This window comes from Chelonoidis abingdonii, chromosome 3 (assembly GCF_003597395.2).
Source record: "Chelonoidis abingdonii isolate Lonesome George chromosome 3, CheloAbing_2.0, whole genome shotgun sequence".
Lineage (NCBI taxonomy): Eukaryota > Metazoa > Chordata > Testudines > Testudinidae > Chelonoidis > Chelonoidis abingdonii.
In genome coordinates, this window is record NC_133771.1 from 119,686,695 (window position 1) to 119,708,636 (window position 21,942).

Consider the following 21,942-nt stretch of genomic DNA (forward strand, 5'->3'; position numbering starts at 1 on the left):
GGAGTACAGAAATCGATTTAAAGAGCCCTTTATATCGATATAAAGGGCATTGTAGTGTGGACGGGTACAGCGTTAAATCGATTTAACACTCTTTAAATCGATTTAAATGCGTAGTATAGACCAGGCCTTAATCTTTGGTGCCGATTTTATGGTCACAGACTTGACCAGTACTGAGTAGTATCAGCCAAGGGATTTGCTCTCAATATGGGGCTGTAGAGATGCCAGTCTCAAACTCTTGGTGGAAAGCAGCACTGGGACCAGAGCTAAGAGGTGTATCTTCGATCCTATGGAAAAGGACTTCGGCACTTAGGTTGGTCATGACACCAGCAACGGACTTGCCAGACTATCTGGCTGTAGGCACTGGGAGGCAGATGAGTTTGGCTCCTCAAACATGTCTCTTTTCTGGCCTAGTGAATAAAGATGTGGGAGATCATACACTGAGTAACAGAAGAGGCTTCATCCAGACATAGAAGGCATGGGAGGATATCAGTCCCTTGGTATGATTGCTGGACAAGAGGCACACCACTAAAATCCCTATAGGGCTCAGGGCCTGATATAGTCCTGGTAAAATTGCTCAGAGGATCCCAGGACAAGGAAAAGAACTCAGTTAAAAATGAATTTAACCTCACTGCACTCTGTACTAGCTATTTACAAATACGAGAAAAAGATTAAGTGAAGGTCTAGTCCTAAAGACATTAAGCTAAATCTGTTCTCTCTCTGCAGCAGCAATGAATGAACTCAGGCAACTGAGGAAAGTGCACTCCCTCCTAAAAAGTATAGTAGTGATATCACCCACTCATGAGAACACCTATGCACTTCCTAGCAGATATGGTTTTTCAAGTGTCTCACCTTGACCCCAGAAATGCCAAATCACACAAGTAGGAATACACACGTTCTTGAAAAAGAATTTGTCCAACCCAAACCATTCTAGTGTCAACGTGGAGGCAGACAAGATAGAATGATGCAAATATTCTTTTCACCAGTGTCCCATAGTGCACTGATGTCCTTTTGATTGCAGTTGAAACAGTTAAGGGCATTACTGTGGATGCAAGACAAAGGCAAAGGTGCTTAAATATGCTGAAGCATCTGCACTTAAGCGTTCAGTAATTGTCCAATTACAAATGGTTTAATTCCCCAGTGTAGACTCCGTTCAAGAAGATCCGTACCCACCCACCAAGAGAAAAATAATATGAACAGCTCTACTTCCTTTGTTGCTCCTGCCTGCCAAAAGCAGGCCAGGTAAATGGACTGAAATAACCAACTACTGGCAGAACCTGTTTGATTGCACATCGGTATGGTTCTCTGTATCATACACAATGGGCTAATTCAACATATTTTATAGAATCAAGATTTCCATGGGATGCCAGGTCTAAATGTTCATTGTTATCTGTCTTCGTTGGTTTTGTGTATGAGCAGGAACTGTGTGAGCCATCCAAGGAGTTCCAACTGAATTCCTGTCCTTAATTCAATATATACATTTCCTGGTTCATAGATCATGCTTGTAAGACTGTTGTCAAAAGTTACAAACTGTATATAGTTTATATATAGATCAGTACTAAAAGGGAGTTGATTTGCTACTAGGGTGCAAGGAATTAGTTAGTACATGAACCTTTTAACTTCTGGATTATTGAGTTTAAATAATTGTGGGTCATTAATGAAATGAGTTTGATTTTATGCTGTTCCATGTCACAATACAATTTTCAGTATAATTTTCAGTCTTTGTTAAACAGAAGCTGAAGATTAGAAGAGGGGAGGTCAAACATTAATATGATGGGTTGTGATATAAAAATACTGGATTGGATTGGCTTGACTTGACTTTAGTTGAACATATTGCGAGTGAAGAATGAGGCACATTGTGTGAACTTGCACGGTGACAGGTTTCAGAGTGGTAGCCATGTTAGTCTGTATCAGCAAAAACAACCAGGAGTACTTATTGTTTTTATTGTCTGAACTGTGTGCAGATATACACAGCATCTGTCAACACTATCCCTGAGCAGAGCTGCTAACAATAGGGGGACAACTGGGACTGTTGTCTAATGCCTGGACTTTATGGAGGGCTTGGGAGTGACAGTTCCCTACCAGATTTCCAAAGTTTATGCTGTTGCAGCACCAACTCTCACTGAGCAGTCAGCTACTTCTCCTGCAGTTTGTTGTAGGGAGTCAGTAGAGGGAAGCTGTGTGAGGACATCTTCACACACAGTACCTCCCACAGAAACTCGCAGCATAAGAAGTCTTGAACCAGCCATTATGACATATGGATCTAGTAAGAGGAATAGGGGGCCAAATTCTCAAAGGGATTTAGACATTACAGTGTTCAGCATTGCAATGCCTAACTACTCGGTGCCCTAGTGGCATTTACAGGACGGAGTTAGGGGCCCAGGCCTTCCCAGGCATTTTCTGGAGAGAGAGAAATTCCTAAAAGAGAAATTCACAGAAGCCAGCAAACTAAGTAGGGAGCTGCATAAACTACCCACAAATGAAAAGAAGAGGAAATAGGACCCAGCTCCTCAAAAGGACTTAAATACCTGACTCCCCAGACTCAAAGAAGGCATCAATCTCTGCTCAAGATTCATGAGTCCTCTCCTGAAGTTAAGTGCCTAAGCCAGGTCAGCCCTTTCTCAGGGTAGAGGGGGAGAGGAGAAAGACAGACTCACCTATACAATTGTAGCCAATAGCCTGCTGGTTAGGGCACTCAGTGGGGAGGTAGGAGACCTCTTCTCAAATGCTTGATCTACCTGACTTCCAACTTGAATTTTTTTTTTGAATTTTCAATTTTCAAATTTTGATATTTTGACCTTTTATACCAATTTGGAATGAAAATAAATGTTGAAATGTTAGACTTCCAACCAGCTCTACTTACCTGGTTTCTTCAGTACAGCTGTGATGGAATTGCAATTAGTCTGTCTATTAGAATAATTTAAAAAGAGATATTGTCTCATGCAGCTCTCACAGATTTTTCCAGTGCCATTGTGGAAGTTATGGAGTCGTTCTTTAATGATTTTTAAACAGAAAAATGTAAAACACACATTTGATTTGTGTATTGTTTATGCTCACAACAAAGGGATTATTAATAATAAATGAAGCCAGCAGATAGTGGAGTAATGTATTCTCAGTTTCGACAATTAAGCTTACATTTCATGTTGACATTAATGATGTATAAAGAAATGTTAGAACACTCTGTATTACCATGGAATTTACAGTTTTTAAGCTCAAAGTAAATGGGAACAATTAATTTACTTGTTTCTATGCCTGAAGAGGGATTTTCCTACAAAATTCCAGATTTTTATGCATTTAACATCACAATTTAATTTTGAAGTTTAAGGCAGTGTAATACCTTAAACTAGTTTATTGGTCAGTTAACCTTAGTTTTTTTATCATGCAATCTTAATAAATCAAAAAGAGGGATTGCCTAATAATGAAAGAAGCATGTGAACCTATCAAAACACCACAAAGTGATGAAGACAGATTTATGACTGATTAAAATCAACTGTAATTTCAGTTTGCATTTTGCTCTGTAAGTGGGTGTAACAAGCTGGCAGCATTTCTTTGAAACTCCCTATCCTATCACATTGACACATCAGAACCCACTTACCCTTTTCCCTGCAGATTTAAGAGAGGTGGGAGTGAGTTTCTAGAAGAGAGAGGACCTAGGGTATGGACTGAGTAATTTTGAGGGAAGTCCTATCTAGGAGCAGCCAGCCTGGAGATAAGATTTGATCAGGCCTTTATGCTGTTTTACCCTTAAAATGTGACTTTCTAATTCTGTGTACTTAAGGCTTAACAAAAGAGTAGGTAAAGGTGACAATATTTTTATGAAATGTGTATGCTGAAGAGGAGGCCAGACAGCATGGTTTGAGCAGCTGGGGATTAACAAGTACTTGTATTTCTTTCTTATCCTTCCAGCTTTTCAGATTTACTCTCTGCTTTTGCACTGCTTACATGGGCACTACATTTTGTTTCCCTCCAGAGGCAATTAGTTTTCTGTTGCCAACTCCCCCTATTTCAATATACCTCTGGGCACAGCTGCCTTTGTTGGCCCTTGACGCGACTGCTCAGATTCCTTCTTCCTCTACTATCAAAGCCACACACACACTTTTTACTGCTGCCAGATGTAGTCAAATCTGTGATGGGGGCCAAATGTGCTGCGCCTCTCTGTGTCAACTGCTTCCTCATCAAATTTGGCATGCTTCTGTGCAATGAATTATGGGTTGTCTCAGATTGCACTTCATACTCGACAGGCTGGGGGCTGGCATGGTTCAGAGAGTAAGAGGTTGGCAGAGAAAGATACAGCGTACCATGGCACAGCTGTGCCTTGACTGCAGCAGGGAGTTAATCCCAGAGTAGGTTGGGTGGTCACTAGTTTGGGTCCAGTGAAACTTGGACAAAACATGAATTTAACTAAAACTGTCTGAGACACTGAAACCATCCCTCAAAAAAATAAAAATAAAAAAGGGCATCTCTTGATCCCAGTGTAGGCCAGATTAATAAATGTTACACTAAATGCTGATTTATGTTATTAATACTAATCCCCAAGGAAACAGAATTCCAATATATTTTAATTAAACAGATTACTTTAGTAGCTGTTAAAAATAGCTGTGATCTGAAAAGGAGCCATTTGAAATTCATTACAGGCACTAAACAGCTCAGTTGCTGCCATCAGCACACACATATATATAATCCAGGAGCCAAGGATTTATATTTGTATATAAACTCTTGACTCTTGGATTGCCAAATTCAATTTAGTTGGCTGAACTAGAGTCTGGTTAACTAAAATCATTGTGTACTGTTGCCTTATTACCTGGCCAGTATGTTTGTTTTAATGGCCTAGTTGTTAGTCAAATCCAGAAGCCCTTCACAAGTTAAGGGCTTGGCTACATGGGGAAATAGCCCAGAAGAGCTACTGAAGAATAGATATTTCACACTAGCTCCCCACGTGGATGCTCTTACTCTGCATTGTGGGTATATTTACACTGGAGCTGGGAGGGTAATTTCCAACTTGGCTAGTCATACCTATGCTAGCTTTAATTGAGCTAGCATGCTCAAAAGAGAAGTGTAGCACTGGTGGTAGGGGCTTGCTGCTCAGGTAAATACCTAGTGTCCCCTGGAGCTATTGTACTCAGGCCAGCTAGTCTATCTCACCTCCTAGGCTGCCATGGCTACATTTCTATTTTTAGCACACCAGTTCGATCAAAGCTAGCGCACATAAGTCTACCTGAGCTGGAAAGTACACCTGCAGCTCAAAGTGTAGTGTGCCCTAAGAGTGCTTTTGTGTAACTTGGGTTAAAACACTTTGAAAGTGGATTAAACTAATCTGCAAAAAGGCAGTCTTAGTGCAGAATAAGTGTATCCACATGAGCAGTTAGAATTCACACCCTAGCTTATTTCATAATAGCTTTGCCATGTAGATAAGCCCTAAGATTGATGCTGCAGCATATGTAGGTCATAAAGAGTCTGGGTCAAATTCTGTTTTCAGTTTAAATGGGTAGATCTGTGGTAACCCCGCTGGAGTCAGTTCACACGCAGACTAGTATAACACCTGAGTACCAGAACAGAATTTGGCCCTCATATAAAATACTGTCTTTATGCTGCAGTTGGGGCATATTTTCTTTCTGTCTTTATGCATTATAGGCTTGTCAGCTATACTCAGTTGCATTTTATACCCTCTTATTTCATATAAAACTCACTACAAATTTAGTACGATTAAGTTACAAAGTGCAAAGTAACATTAGTTTGAGTAAATTCCGATGAGACTGACCCCTGATGAGACAATATTCCTTGGGACATTCCACATGGGACATATAAAGGAAAATCGAGGCAAGTGTGCATGTTGTGCTGCAGCCTGCTGGGGGCTGCTGCATGAGAGTGAGTCATTAGGAAACTCAAATGGTGCTGCAGAAATGGAGATGACAGGAACTTACTTCTGGCTTCCCTTCCATATTTAAGTTTTATTTAAACTCTGCATTGTCTCTGGAATAACAAGAGACAGTGGCATATGGAGTTAGAGGTATTTTGTCATCCTTATTGTTTGAGTAAAGGGCAGCAGAACTGTTCTTAGCCTATCCTGACTGAGAGGGTCACTCTAAACTGAAACTCACTTGCTAAGAAGCAGGTAGGGACGGCAAATTCCAATGAAGAAGAGCAGGGGTGCGGAAATGTGTTCCTACTGGGTGGTGTGGGTGCCATTTGACCTTTCACTCCCCAGAGCTTAAAGACTGTGCTGGTTAAACTCAACTGAGAATCATCATTTCTGTTCAGCTATTGCCAGAGCTGAATCACTGATAAGTAGGTCTAAGGGCTATTCCTTAAATGTGGTATAGGGACAGTGGGGAAACGAAAGACCATGCAGAGGCTGTACTGGTGGTGAGGTTCCCTGCTATCTGCTGAAATCCCTGAAAGACCTGAGTTAAGTGGTGGAACATAAGAACATGGCAGTGTGTGACCAGTGAGTACCGAGAGAAGCAGTGGAGGCAGTGGCAAACCGCCAGCTGCAGAGATGCACACAGACATTGCTTGATATCTCCCTGCTTTTTTGGGGGGGTGACCCCCTGTGAATGCACCTTGGAACTCTGGGTCTTTGCTAACCAAGGACAGCCAACTGTGAGTGTGGTGCACCAGAGGGAGAAGAGAGTGATGTGTTAAAGGAACATTTGTTTGGTGGACTTTCCCACTGCAAGGTGGGAAACTGAGGCAAAAGACACTGCCCAATACACTGTGGTTCAGGTTTGCTTATAGTCATGTTCTTTTGAATGTGGTTGTGGTGTTTTCCCAAATTAATGTTTGATTCCCTTTCCCTTTTAATAAAATTTCTCTTGCTATTCACAGATGCAATACTTGCAAGTGGGGAAGAATTGCTTCTTGAGGGTCCTGGGGTGGTGGTAAGTTCTCCCAGATTTCTGGGTGGGGACTCAAGCTAGGTGTATTTTCTATTATTAAGAGTAATCATTGAACCTGGCTCTTGTTGCTGCTGACTCCACCTGGCAGAAAGGTGACACTAGTCAAATCATTTAAACCAAACATGTATTTTTAGGTGCCTGACCTCAGACCTTGGGGTCTGATTTGCAGATGTGCAGAGAATTCACAGCTCCAACTAGAGTCAATGGGAAGCTGTATTTTGAAAATATATAGTGCTCAACACTCTGAGAAATCAGGATTTAGGTGTCTCAAATTAGGTGTTCATTTCCCCCAGAGCCATTAATCCCTCATTCATTTTCACCATGCACTCCCAGTTACCTGCTCATTCATTCATTCAGCTCTCTTCATGCTCAGCCACAGAGAAGTGGGGAGAGAGGGCCTGAAACACAGCTCAGGTGATACTGGGGAGGGGTGGGGGGATTGGAAGAACTTCTGTACTGAGAATTTGCACAAATGTTTTTTGCTCTGGCAGACTTCAGGTGTCACACTTGATTTCCTTTGATTTGAGATAATCTTTACAGGCAATGGGGGGAAAGGGGTCTAGAGTGACCATGCAGCCCATAATGGGAACTGATCCACTAGGCAGTTGCTTGGTTACCTGGCAGCCCAGTCCCAACCTAGCAGGAGTCATTCAGCGACATCCTGTATTTTCAAACTCTTTATTTTGGGAATAATTGTGGTTGACTATGTCCCTACTTCACCGCTTTCTTGTGAGATAAATATCAAGGCAATAGGTCCCTTATAAATACCTAAGACAGATGTCGTTATACTCATTTTTATAGCTGGACAAACTGCTGCCAGATTGACTTTCCCAAGGTCAGACAGCAAGTTGACAATGAAGCAGAGCCAAAACAAGGAATCCTGGTTGTCAGCCCCTGCTCACTAGGTGCCACTTCCATGGCTATTACATATTATTTTGCTGTCTGATACATGTTGTTACAATTAGTTTAATTAGAATGCTAAAAATTATGAGGGTATCTCTTCAAAGTCTACCTTTTTTGCTTTTATCTAGACAGTAATTTTTTCAGTCTGGCAAAATCTTCCATCTCAGATTACCATTTAATTTATTTGCTAGTTTCCATTTTTGTAAAATCACCCTCACTTTATAAAAAAGTTTAATTTTGTCCAGATCACCTAGTATTGCCTTTTTTTTATATATCAAATGGAAATTGATATTCTAGAATATTAATTCCATTTTGGAAAGTAGACCAAAACCATACTAATGATTAATACAACTGTACAAAATATTCCCAGTCAACCTCAGTTACACTTGAAATGGGTCTTGGTTTCGGGTTTGATGCATGTGAACTTCAGCCTCGTCTTGTAAATGTGGGCTAGTCTTGTTTTCAAAGCTGGGAATCCCACAAACTTGCATCTCCCTCACTCTCTCTAACAAGGGTTCCCTTACTCTCAGCAAACCCTGGGACCTGCCCTCCCTCTTATCTTAGATGTCTTTAGGTTTGTGAACAGGCTGAATTCCTACCTCACTTTAGCACAGGACACAAGGATCCTGGGTTAGAGCCCAAACTGACCCCTCTTCCTGAGACTGTTTTTTTTTTTTAAATTGGCAGTTGAAATAACAATAACATAACACAAAACTCAGACTAAGTCACCTCCCTCTCCCCCAAACTTGGTTGTTCCTAGGGTTTTACTGCAGAACTTCTCCAGCCCAGACCCTACATCCCTTTGCCTAGAGAGACTAATCCTTAGTATCGCCAGGTATAGACAAGTTCTACCTGTCTCTGTGAGTCAGCCAAAGTAACCTGCTAATCAGAGGGTTTCTGAGTAGACTCTGCTAGCCTGTTACAGAAGGGAGTTATAAAATGGAGTTGGATGGGGAGAGCAGTGGCTTGTCCCCATCTCCTATTGTATATAATCTGGTCATTCTACAGCTCCAGAGAAGGTTTTCAATTTAAATAATGCCAAATTTATTGTCACGCACAAAAGGGAAGTTTTAATTTTCAGTCATAAATTCCATGCTATGTTTGGTTTTTACTTTCTGGGTCATTTGGTTGACCTCCCCCGTCCCCAGCAGTAGTCAATAACTGGTTTGTTTGTTACCATTTGCCACTTGCAAAAAGTGTAGAGAAGACTAGTGTTGCATGGTAATAAAAAGCCTGTGCCCTTATCTTTTGGACATGGTGATGTCATCAGTGCTTTTGACACCTCTCTGTTAGATTGTTGCAGTGTGCTCTTCACGAGGCTATCTTTGAAATCATTCAGAACTGGATCTACTGCACAATGTAGTTTCTTGCGACGAGCACGTTGCACCTGTGATTCATGATGTCACTGGCTAGCAACTGAGTTCTGGGTGAAATTCAAGAAACTGCTTTTGACTTTAAATCTGTAACTGGGTTGTGTCCTCTTTATCCAGAGACTGTCTGTCTCCTGCTGTGATGTTTTAATGTGATGCTGACGTGATAATGCAAAGTTCATGCCAACTCTCCTCTGCAATAAGTGGGAGGGGGCTGGCAGCAGCATAGTTCTGGTGTGGAGTGAGGGGTCTGTGGCACTGCAGTTTGCTTCTCATTGTGGCATACCAGAGCCTGGCTATGAGACCCTTACGACAAGCTGCAGGACACAGTTATTTTTCTAGACTCTTTCTAAAGGGGATGTTTGAGCGGTGATGTTTCTGGGGAGGATAGCCAGGAAGGAGAGTCTAATATTGGAGGGTGCCTTTAGGTGTTTGTCCCGCGTCCCGACCAATTTTTGGTCAGGATGCAATTTGTCCTGATATTTTGTTCCGTCGGCAGCACTCCTTTTTTTTTGCTCCGCTGGTGGACCCTTTCCCCGCTCCCCACCATGTGTCCCGATATTTTCTCCCTCTCATCTGGTCATCCTAGATCCCACTTTTCTGCTAAAATTGTGAGTAGAGAAGTGTGATGTTAAAATTCCATTATATTTGCAAATTATACTACAGAAAGTATTACTATTTATTACATGTCTAGTATACCTTGAAATATATTTATATAAATAATTAAATCATATAAATTAAATAAATTATATATAATAAATATATAAATAATTGAACTACACTAGTCAAATAAACAAAGCATATTCCGTGCTGCATTATCTCCACTTTTAAGTATTTGCTTTATTTGTATTTTCCAAAATGTATTAATTTGCAGTGGGTCTCCATAGTCATTCATGTGAATTAGCAAGATTCAGCAATAGGTTGTTGGGGCTTTTTTAGATACGATATTCATGTAACAACAGCTTAAACCACACCCATAAAGTGTTTATGAGGAGTCAAAAGCAATGGGAAATATGTCAGAAGTTGTGTTGTTCAGGTATAAATATTCATATTCAGTTGTGGTGAATTCTCAAGGAAGTATCTTGAGACACTAATACTTGGAGGCAAAAGAATAACATGTAAAGCTATCGGTTCAGATTTTTAAATATAATTTTGAATGCAAACTAAGATGGATTAATCACAAATTGTGGGGTGGGAAAAATGGTTGTTATTAATATGTCAGGTGCATATTAATAACTTCTGACTCGCTCTAATCTCTATCCCATGTATTCTTGTTTCTGTTTGGGTCTTAGCTGTACATTCTGTAACTAACAAGATAAGAGGACTGTTGCAATATTTCAGTTTATTCATGCATTTTCCAGAAATGATATAAACATTTTGATAAAGAATAAAATCTTCCCTATCCTATCAAGAACACAATGAAGAAAGAACCTTATGACTCTGTATTTGTTAGTGAGGCTCTTAATGAAAGTGAACCTTTGAAACACTCTGCCTATGTTCACAGAGCCACTGGGAAACCCTAACCTATTTCAAATGTGGGAACCAATGATGGTGCCATTATAAAAACATATCTTCAGAGTAGGACATTGCTTTGTGACCTCAGTGTGAATATGCAATGTAGAGAATAGGGCCTGCTCCAAAGCCTATCAATAAGATTTAGGCTCCTAAATGACTTAGGTGCTTTGATCTCAAATGGTTTGGTCGGCTACCCTGATGATTAAAGATCTCCAAATGTTTTCTGGGATAATGATGCCTTTTACTGCAACCTTTTTTAAAAATCACTTGTACTTGACTGCAGGAAGCCCTGTACAGCTGAATTGGAGTACTTGGCAAACATCTGAACTTTGCTAGTAGGTCAGGAACCAGGGTATTTGGAACAAATAGTTCAGATCTGATTGGCATGTGGGAACAGCAATGAAACCCTTAACTCCACTTTTTCTTCTGATAACAGTAGTTTGTGTGTAGAAAGTGAGCATTCCTATGGTGATTCACAGCTGTAGGAATCCCCAAAGATGAGCCACTGGGTTTCTCTCTTCCAGCTTTTTTCTATTATGAGGGAAGTTGATGGAAAGCACATCAAAACTGCGCAAGATAACAGAGTGGCTATTATGGGACTCTATGAATAAGAGAGTAATATAACTAATGTCAATTAGCATGGGTCTTTGGAAAATAGATCTTGTCAAATTACCTTTTTCTTTTGATGAAATTACAAGTTTGCTTAGTAAAGGTAATAGTGCTGATGTAATATACCGAGACTTCTGTGAGACATTTGACTTGAAACCACCTAGTATTTTAGTTTTTCAAAAAAACCTTAGAATGATATAAAATTAACCTGGCACACACTTAATGGGTTTAAAACTGACTAACAGATAGGTCTCAATGTACTTGTAAATGGAGAATCATCATTGAATGGGTGCAGGGATTGATTGGTTCTTGGCTCTATGCTTTTATCAAGTGTTTTACCTGAAAGAAAACATAAAATCATCAGTGATAAAGTTTGCAGGTGACCCAAAAATTGGGGGAGTGGGAAATAATGAATACAATAGGTTGCTGATATACATTATTAGGTAAACTGCTTGCAAACACCCTGTGTTTTTAATGTGTCTAAATGTAAATGTATACATCTGGAACAAGGGATGTAAGTCATATTTACAGGATAGGGGACTCTATCCTGGGAAGCAGTGACCTTGAAAAGCATTTGGGGGTCATGATGAATAATCAGCTGACCAGAAGTTCCTAGTGCAAGTTCCTAAAGGGCTCTTTGGATATATATATAGGGGAATCTCAAGTAGGACCAGAGAGGTTAATTTCCTGGCACTGGTCCAACTGCTGGTGGAATACTGTTCCATTTCAGGTGACCACAGTTCAAGAAGGATGTTGATAAATTGGAGAGGGTTCAGAGATGAGACCATGAGAATGATCAAGGGATTAGAAAACATGCCTGATAGTGATAGAGTCAAGGAGCTCCATCGGTTTAGCTTCATAGAGTCATAGGACTGGAAGGGACTTTGAGAGGTCATCTAGTCCTGCATGAGTGTCCTGCACTCATGGCAGGACTAAGGATTATCTAGACAAGGGATGGGCAAACTACAGCTCGTGGGCCGGATCCGACCCCTCAGGGCTTTGGATACGGCCCACAGGCTTGCCCCCTGTGGCGCCGTGGGCCCCGTGCCGCTCACAGAAGCGGCTGGCACCACATCCCTGCAGCCCCCAGGCAGGCGGGTACGGGTGGGGGCAGAAGGCTCCATGCATTGACCTTGCCTCCAGGCACCACCCCCCACAGCTCCCATTGGCTGGGAACAGGGAACTGCGGCCAATGGGAGCGTTGGGGGAGGTACACACATGGAGCCCTCTGCCCGCCTCCCCAAAGGGGCTGCAGCGCTTCCTGGAGCAGCGCGGGGCCGGGGACAGAGAAGGCATGCAGGGAGCCTGCCCTGGCCCTGGTGCACGCCGCTGCCACCCTGGAGCCACTTTAGGTAAGTGGCACTGGGCCAGAGTCTGAACCCCACCTGCACCCTACACCCCAACTCCCTGCCCTAAGCCCCCTCATATACCCCTCCTGCACCCCAACCCCCTGCCCTGAGCTCCCTGCTGCATCCTGCACCACGGCTGGCTTTAGGAAGTGTGGGCCCTGATTTGAATAGTTTCGACGGGGCCCCGGCAGGGATGACTCACCCGACGGCACTCCGGGTCTTCCGTGGCACTGAAGGACCTGCCACAGAAGTGCTGCTGAAGACCTGGAGTGCTGCCCAGTGAGTAAAAATTAAAAAGGCGCCTAAGTTTGGCACTCTTCTTTAGGGCTTGGGGCCCTCTTAGGCGCAGGCATGGGGCCCAATTCAGGAGAATCAGCCTAAAGCCGGCCTTGTCCTGCACCGCTGTGCACCCCAACCTCCTGCCCTGAGCCCCCTAACTCACTCCTCCTACACTCCAACCCCCTTCTCTGAGCCCCCTCATACACTCTGCACCCTTCTTCTGCCCCAATTCCTTGCTCTGAATCCCTTCCCACACCCCACACTCCCTCCCTCCCGCACCCCCTGCCCCGGTCCTGCATACAATTTCCCCATCCAGATGTGGCCCTCAGGCCAAAAAGTTTGCCCACCCCTGATCTAGACCATCCCGGATAGGTGTTTGTCTAACCTGATCTTAAAAATCTCCAGTGATGGAAATTCCACAGCCTCCTAAGGCCATTTATGCTAGTGCTTAATCACCGGGACAGTTAGGAAGTTTTTCCTAGTGTCAAACCTAAACCGCCCTTGCTGCAATTTAAGCCCATTGCTTCTTGTCGTATCCTCAGAGGTTAAGGAGAATAATTTTCTCTCTTCTCCATCTAAACCTTTTATGTACTTGAAAACTGTTATCCTGCCCCCTCTCAGTCTTTTTTCTCCAGACTAAACAAACCCAATCTTTTTTCAGTCTTCCATCAGTCACATTTTTCTAGACCTTTAATCATTTTTGTTGCTCTTTTCGAGACTTACTCCAATTTGTCCACATTTTTCCTGATACTCCAGTTGAAGCCTAATCAGCATGGAGTAGAGCAGAATTACTTCTCAAGTCTTCCTTACAACACTCCTGCTAATACATCCCAGAATGATGTTCGATTTTTTTTGCAACTGTTACACTGTTCACTCATATTTAGCTAGTGATTCACTCACCCCCAGATCCCTTTCTCCAGTCCTTCTTTCTGCAGTACTCCTTTCTAGACAGTTGTTTATCATTTTGTATGTATACAACTGATTGTTCCTTCCTAAGTGGTGTACTTTGCATTTGTCCTGAAAATTATTCCTATTTTCTTCAGACCACTTTTCCACTTTGCCAGATCATTTTGAATGTTAATCCTATTCTCCAAAGCACTTGCAACCCCTCCCAGCTTGGTATAATCCGCAAACATTTTAAATGTACTCTCTATGTCATAATCTAAATCACTGATTAAGATATTGAGCAGAATCAGACCCAGAACTGATCCCTGTGGGACCCTACTTGATATGCCTTGCCGGGTTGACCGTGAACCACTGATAATTACCTTCTGGGAATGGTTTTCCAACCCATTATGCACTTATCTTATAGTAGCTCCATCTAGGTTGTATTTTCCTAGTTTGTTTATGAGACAGTCACACGAGACAGTATCAAAAGCCTTAATAAAATAATGATATACCACACCTACTGCATTTCCCCATCCACAAGGCTTGTTGTTCTGTCAAAGAAAGCAATTAAGTTTGTTTGACATGATTTGTTCTTGATAAATCTATGCTGATTGTTATTTATCACCTTATTATCTTCTATGTGTCTGCAAATTGATTGCTTAATTATTTGCTCCATTATCTTTCTTGGTACTGAAGTTAAGCTAATTGGTCTGTAATTCCCCAGGTTGTCATTATTTCCCCTTTTTTAGATGAGCACTATATTTGCCTTTTTCCAGTCCTCTGGAATCTCTTCCCTCTTCCATGACTTTTTGAAGATAATCACTAATGACTCATATCTCTTTAGTCAACTCCTTGAGTATTTCATCAGGCCCTGGTGACTTAAAGACATCTAACTTGTCTAAATAATTTTTAACTTGTTCTTTCCCTATTTTAGCTTCTGATCCTACCTCATTTTCACTGGCATTCACTGTTTGATGTCCAATCTCTACTAACTTTTTTGGTGAAAACCGAAACAAAAAAGTCATTCAACACTTCTGCCATTTCCACACTTTCTGTTATTGTCCCCTCTGCTCCGCCCGCCGCCCCATGGAGTACCAGGCCTACCCTGTCCTTGGTCTTCCTCTTGCTTCTAATGTATTTGTAGAATGTTTTCTTGTTACCCTTTATGTCTCTAGCTAGTTTCATCTCATTTTGTGCTTTGACCCTTCTAATTTTGTCATTATGTACTTGTTTATATTCATCCTTTGTAATTTGACCTAGTTTCCACTCTTTGTAGGACTGTGTGTGTGTGTTTCAGATAATTGAAGTGCTCCTGGTTAAGACAAGGTGGTCTCTTGCCATACTTCACATTTTTCCTGTGCAGTGGGATAGTTTTTCTCTTCTGCTCTTAATGTCTTTCTGAAAACTATCACCTCTCAAAGTGTTTTCCCCCTTAGATTTGCTTCCCATGGGATCTTGCCTACCAACTCCCTGAGTTTGCTAAAGTGTGCCTTCTAGAAATCCATTATCTTTATCTTTATTTTCTTCTACCATTCCTTAGAATCATGAACTCTACCATTTCATGATTACTTTCACCCAAGCTGCCTTCCTCTTTGAAATTCTCAACCAGTCCCTCCCTATTTGTCAAATCAAATCTAGAACAGTCTCTCCCCTAATAGCTTTCTCTACCTTCTGAAATAAAAAATTGTCTCCAATACGTTCCAAGAACTTGATGGATAATCTGTGCCCTGCCACATTATTTTCCTAACAGATGTCTGAGTAGTTGAAGTCTCCCATTGCCACCAACATCCTTAACAAAGAGAAGGTTAAGTGATGCCTATGTTCCAGTCTAGAAGTATCTAATAGGGTAAACCTATTTGATAACGGGCTTTTCAATCTAGCAGAGAAGGGTGTAACGTGATCCAATCTAGTTTCAACTTCCATCTATTGGAAATATGGCACAATTTTTTAACAGTGAGGGTAATTAACCACTGAACAACTTGCAAAAGGTCACAATGGATTCTTTGTCAGTGGCAATTTTAAGTCAAGATAGGATACTTTTATAAAATATATGCTCTAGGAATTATTTTGGGGAAGTTATATGATCTCTAGACAGGACATCAGAGTAGATCACAATGATCCCTTCCAGGCTTGAAATCCATTAATCATTTTGATTAATAGTTAAGTGTATAGTCTCATTCACCTAAACTGGTGTATAAGTTATTCTTGTTAAAATCTGGCTAAAGGTGTTTTGTTAGCTTATTTTTGCTTTTCATTGGAGTAAAAACACTGAAAACTTCAAAAAGCCGTACTTCTGGAGGGCTGTTAATTTCCTGAGTTACGCTGAGGCTATTGGGGCTGGTGGACAAGAGGGAAGATCTGTGATCATAATGAGGGAGAGTTAGGCCATGAATTCTGTTTACGAGTCCAAGCTAGTCAACCTCTTCTCTGCCAGAAACATCCTCTTCTCCAAGCTGGCCCTGTTGCTGTGAGGTACTTCCTCTTTCCAGTGGGTCCCATTCCCTACCTCAGCCCAAGAAACAATGGGAGGTTTGGGAATCTCAGAAAAGCAGCAAAGACTGAAGCATGGAGATCTCTTCTCCTCCATTATGGCCTGGTCTACACTGGGGGATGGGGGTGGGGATTGATCTAAGATACGCAACTTCAGCTATGAGAATAGCATAGCTGAAGTTGACTTATCTTAGATCGACTTAGAATCACTTTGCATCCTTGCGGTGTGGGATCGATGGCCGCCACTCCCCTGTTGATTTTGCTTCCGCCTCTTGCTGAGCTGGAGTTCAGCAGTCGATGGGAGAGCAATCAGGGATCAATTTATTGTGTCTACACTACACACGATAAATTGATCCCCGATAGATCAATTGCTACCCGCCAATCCGGCGGATAGTGTAGATGTACCCTAAGTGATGGTATTAGCAGCTCCATGTGTTGGAAGGAAAGAGATGTTCTGGCATCTTTATGACTGTGGTGGAAGAGTACAGGGAAAGTACAAAAATGCAGGTTTGATTAGAGCTCAGCTTCTTTTGCTTATTTCTAAATCTAAGCAACATGGGAGAAGAAGTAGTGAAGTGATACAGTAAAAGAGATGTGGTTAAATGAGACTTTGAGGTAAATCATCTTCAAAGGGAGAAATCAAAGAAATGAAGGACAATAAAATGATGGGAAAAACAGGAAAGTGTTAAAAGTAGACCTAGGGAGGGAGGTCTCCCTCCTCCTCTTAAATTTTAATAGTATTCAAAATATGCAAATGAATGCTACTTTGCATATTATGGTCATGCTTATGGTGTCAGGAATTCTGTCACCTCCTCACTTTCTAGAACCTCCACAAAGCCAGAGTTCTGCCATGTCTGCATTTCACTGTTCACAGCTGTTTTCAAAAGCAGCAGAGAATCCTGTGGCACCTTACAGACTAACAGAGGTTTTGGAGTATGAGCTTTCGTGGGTGAATACCCACTTCGTCAGATGTCAGAAGTTTGTCAGCTTACACAAGTCACAAATAAACCACAGGTGAATATTAAAAGAAGAGTCCAAAATGAACTGGAACACAGGGCTTGAGGCAAAAGCTTTCGCTTGACTTAAAAAATGCTGTTAACCTGGATTTTGGCATAATTCAGTTGCTTAGAATAGGCTATCACTCTGATATCCTATGATTCTATGATAGTGCCTTGTGTTTCTATAAGTGATACCCATTCTAAGCAGTTGAATGTCAATGAATTTAATTTGGGCACAGAAGACATATGAGTTTTGACAGTATGGGTAGTGGCATTTGGGAGTGGCATAGGAATGCTTCCAGGAAGTTTTGGCTGATATGGATACTTGGGAGGAGTGAGAGCAGATGTTGGGGAATAATTTTAGTTACATGAAAGGAAGATGGCATTTGAGAGTAGGAGTCTTTGGAGAATTGTTGGGGAGTTTTGACTAGGAGCTTGAAGTTGCTGTTTGTGACAGATGCCTCATTAATAAAAAAAAACAACAGGGATTCCTGCCGCACTCAACGTGGGGAAGAGGACAACATGTCTGCACCTAAAAGTAAAATCTGGAGAAAGGTCCAACTTGTTAGATTCAGAAACACAATGTAATTGGCTAGGACAAGGTCATATGATCCTGATAAGATAACTGACATGTGTTCAAGAAATGACAATTAAATAAACTTATTTTTGGTAAGTGATTAGTATGTTAAATAGTAAGCCAAATAATTTTTAGTATTTTTGGTCTCATGATTCTGTCTCAGACAGTTGCATTCCATTTTCCAAAGCAGTCTTGTTCTTCAATATGTTCATAGTGCGGACCACATCTCAGCAGTGTCTCTCTGACCACATTCCCTTCCATTTTCAGTCCCACAGATCACTTCCATTCCTATTCCTTTTCCTTTTCCTCCTTGTGATCATATAACATGCCTGTGGCAATTGCTTACATGTAAAAGTAATGTTAAAGTATTTAATATATTTTAATGTAACTCAGCATCTGGAGTGAGACCTTTTAATATCAATAAATTCACTGAATTTTCGTTTTACAGGCCAAGCTCAGATAACAGGCGACAGGGGAGCAGGGAGAGGATGTCCAGCACCAGTGAAAAGGGCAGCCTGTCCATGGAATCCACCAAGGAAACCCGCTACTGTGCTGTGTGCAATGACTATGCTTCAGGCTACCATTATGGAGTCTGGTCTTGTGAGGGCTGTAAGGCCTTCTTCAAAAGAAGCATTCAAGGTAATAACTTATGGAAGTGTAGTAGTAAATTCCTTATTCCTAGGGAATTGTGTATTTGTGAAGGTATGGAGACTATAGATTGATTCCTGAAGAACAAAACAGTATATTTCACAAGCTGAGAACCGTCACGCATTTATGTCCCTGTTTGTTAAATTATATATATCAACTAATAACATTGTAATTAGTTTAGTCCAAGATTAAAAAAACAAAAACAAAAACACTTCTCCTTTCTGTCCTTGGGTTTGTGTATGTCTCATCATGGCACTAATGAGGAATCTAATTTCAAAATAAAACTCTATGCGGAATCCTATTCAGCGCTGCTGGGTTGTTCTCTTCCCTTCTCCCACCTTTCCTTTGCACATATACTGTGCAAAGCTCTTCTATGTAAATACTCCTTATCTGAAACAGCCTTTTCTTGTGAATTCACTCTCAAAGTGCAGCTTAATTTTTGCTCATTGATTTATTATAAATTCAGTGCTAGATTAGCAAGATAGTTCAATTCAAGGCACAACTTAAGTTCATCACCTCTTTGAATGCAAATACAATAAAATAGGTTTCCTTTTCAAAATATATTGTGTCCTACAAGCAGTTGGGATGGGCGTGAGATGGGAAGAGTCACCTCATGTTGTTTCTTTCTTTCATGGCCGTTGCTGTGCCTTGCCACTTGGTATCACACAGGGAGGTACAGCACACCGTCTCAAAAAACAGTGACCAAAAACTGAACTGTCCAGGTAAAACCGTGTGGAACAGAGTACACCTGGCAGAAGTAGAACTGAAATCTAGTGATTAAAGCTACTGAATGGTACCCAGGAATATCCTGCATGTACAGGGTCTGTTGGGCAACTGATTCTGTTATCTTCGGCAAGTCATTTGACTGCTTGGTATTTCATTCAGCTCAGCTCCAAATTTAGGTAAGAAGCAGTTAAAACTCACTAAAAACCATACTTGGCCCCTGTAGGGAAAAAATTGAAACAACTTTGTTTCTTTCTGAATACAAACTAACCAAGCATGAAACTTGGGTGACCTCTATACATTACTTCCAGCTCATATATGAGCACAGAAGGCTCTTGTAGCTTTTTTCACAATTTGAACTAAATATAGACTATTCCTACCTCCTGTCACAAGAATGTGATTATTGCCTCTTTGCATAGCTACCACTTAGATGAGGCAAATGTTGTTGTTCTGAGCATTCAGCTAAAGCTTCTTATGTTTCTGCAGGAAAAGTGTTTTTGTAACTTTTCAATGAAAGGTTGGCTCCAGGGGAGACATTGGTGGATTTTAGTGGTAGTGGTTGGTTACTAATCATTTGTATTTCTGCTTTCCAAGGCTCATCTAAGTTATCTTAGCCATGACTTTGTCGTTTTTACTCAATTATAAGGGGGACTGGAGGGAGGCAGAGTGAAGTGCAGTTATCTTGATAAATTCAATTAATCAATATAAGTTTATGTAAAGGACAGATCTCCTAATTAAGTGTTTATCAGTTGAGTCCTTAGTTACAGGTGATGTGGCAAATGGGGATGGAAAGGATCTTAGATGAAACATCATATGTTTCTATTTATGCAGTTTGTATTGTCTTCATAACAGAGTATAGAGAGGCATCTGTGAAATAATTCATTTGTAGAGTTGGTCAGGAATTCCCCCCGCCCCCCAAAAAGGGTTTTTTGTCTAAACTGAAACTGTTCACGAAATAATATTGAGGTCAACAAAATACCAGACTTGTAATATTTTCAGTTAAAGTAACATATTTTGAGACTATCAAATTTTAATATTGTCAATCCAGAAAGTTTTAGGTTTTTTTAGTTGAAACAACTTTTCATTTCAAAATTTTAGAAAATTTACCCTGAAAGAAGGAAAAAAGTTTGAGATTGAAAGGAAACATTTCAAAATTATCTGAACATTTTGATTAAACCAAAACGAATGTTCTGGATTTTTAGTTCGTGAAAACTTGGTGTTTTTTTTTTTTGACTTTTGCTTGATTCAGAATGAGATTTTTTTTCAAAATCCCAAATTCTCATGAGACAGAAACAGTTTTCCACCTAGTTCTAGTCATTTATACTTTATCAGGGTCACTGCTCATCCAATGAATAGGCCTTCTCTATGGACATTTATTGATCTAAGATGTAAATGAAGCAGGTTATCATCCTTTAAATCATCTCATTTCATTGCCACTTCTGAAGAGAGGTGGGTAAAATAGAAAAGACCCTCCTCACTTGTTTTGTACCATGCAGCCAGTACTTAAACTCAAGTGACAGAGCACTCATTTGGGAAGTTTGCAGATCTGGAATTTTCAGAAACTACTTCATTATTGAAAAATTGAGAAGAGCTACAAGAATGATTTGAAGGCTGTAAAATATGCTTTGTAATGAGAGACGTTAAGAAGCTCTGTCTATGTAGTTTATCCAAGAGAACGTTAAGAAGTAACTTGATCATGATCTACAAATACCTACATAGAGAAAATATTTCTAATAATAGATGACTTCTTAATCAGGCAGAAAAACGACATGAGATCCAATGGTTAAAAGGTGAAGCTAGACAAATACAGACTAAATGTAAAGTGCACATTTTTAACAGGAAAAATAAATAACTATTCAAACACCTAAGGACATGGTGGATTCTCTATCACCTGAAGCCTTTAAATCAAGCCTGGGTATTTTTCTAGATGAAATACTATAGTTCAAACAGAAGTAAGAAGCTTGATGCAGAAATTGTTAGGTGAGGTTCTTTGACCTGTGTTATGCAGGAAGTCACTTCTGGCCTTTAATATTTTTTAATAGTCTTCAATTAAGACAGAGACATGGTATAAGTCTCATGACTAGAATACTGGTATAAAGGAGCACAGCTTGTTCAGGAAGGACAGGCTAGATTAAATGGGAGAAGGTATTGCATTATACATCAAGAATATATAGACTTGTTCTGAGGTCCAGAAAGTGGTGAGTGGCAGACCAGTTGAAAATCTCTGATTAAAGATAAAAGAGGTAAAAAATAGGAGTCACATCATGGTAGAGGACTTCTATAGACTACTAAAACTGAAAGACGATGAGGCATTTCTTGAACAAACAGAAATATCCAAAATATAAGACCTGATAGTCATGGGAAATTTATCTACCCAGATATGTTTAAAATTCTGGCAAAACACAATTTCCAATAAATTCTTGGAATGTACTGGGGACAACTTTTTTGTTTCATAAAGTGGAGGAAGTAACTAGGATGAAGAAAGATCCAGGGAACTACAGACCAATCAGTCTCACCTCAATCCCTGGAAAAAATCATGGATCATCCTCAAGGATATCAATTCTGAAGATTATGAGCGCAAGAAAGTGTTCAGGAACATCAGACATGGATTCACCAAGGCAATTATTGCTCTGGACTAACCTTGATTGCCTTTATAGTATGCGATAACTGCTCTTGGATGAGAGGAAAGCAGTGATATGT

General features: G+C 40.7%; 1 protein-coding gene across 1 annotated transcript in view; it reads left to right on the top strand.

Moving 5' to 3' along the window:
- Positions 1-21,942, top strand: part of ESR1 (estrogen receptor 1) — a 184,708-nt gene that overhangs the window by 19,780 nt on the left and 142,986 nt on the right. The window contains exon 2 of the mRNA XM_075064048.1: positions 18,320-18,510. Within this exon, the coding sequence (XP_074920149.1) occupies positions 18,320-18,510 (191 nt within the window). The remainder of the gene's footprint in view (positions 1-18,319; positions 18,511-21,942) is intronic.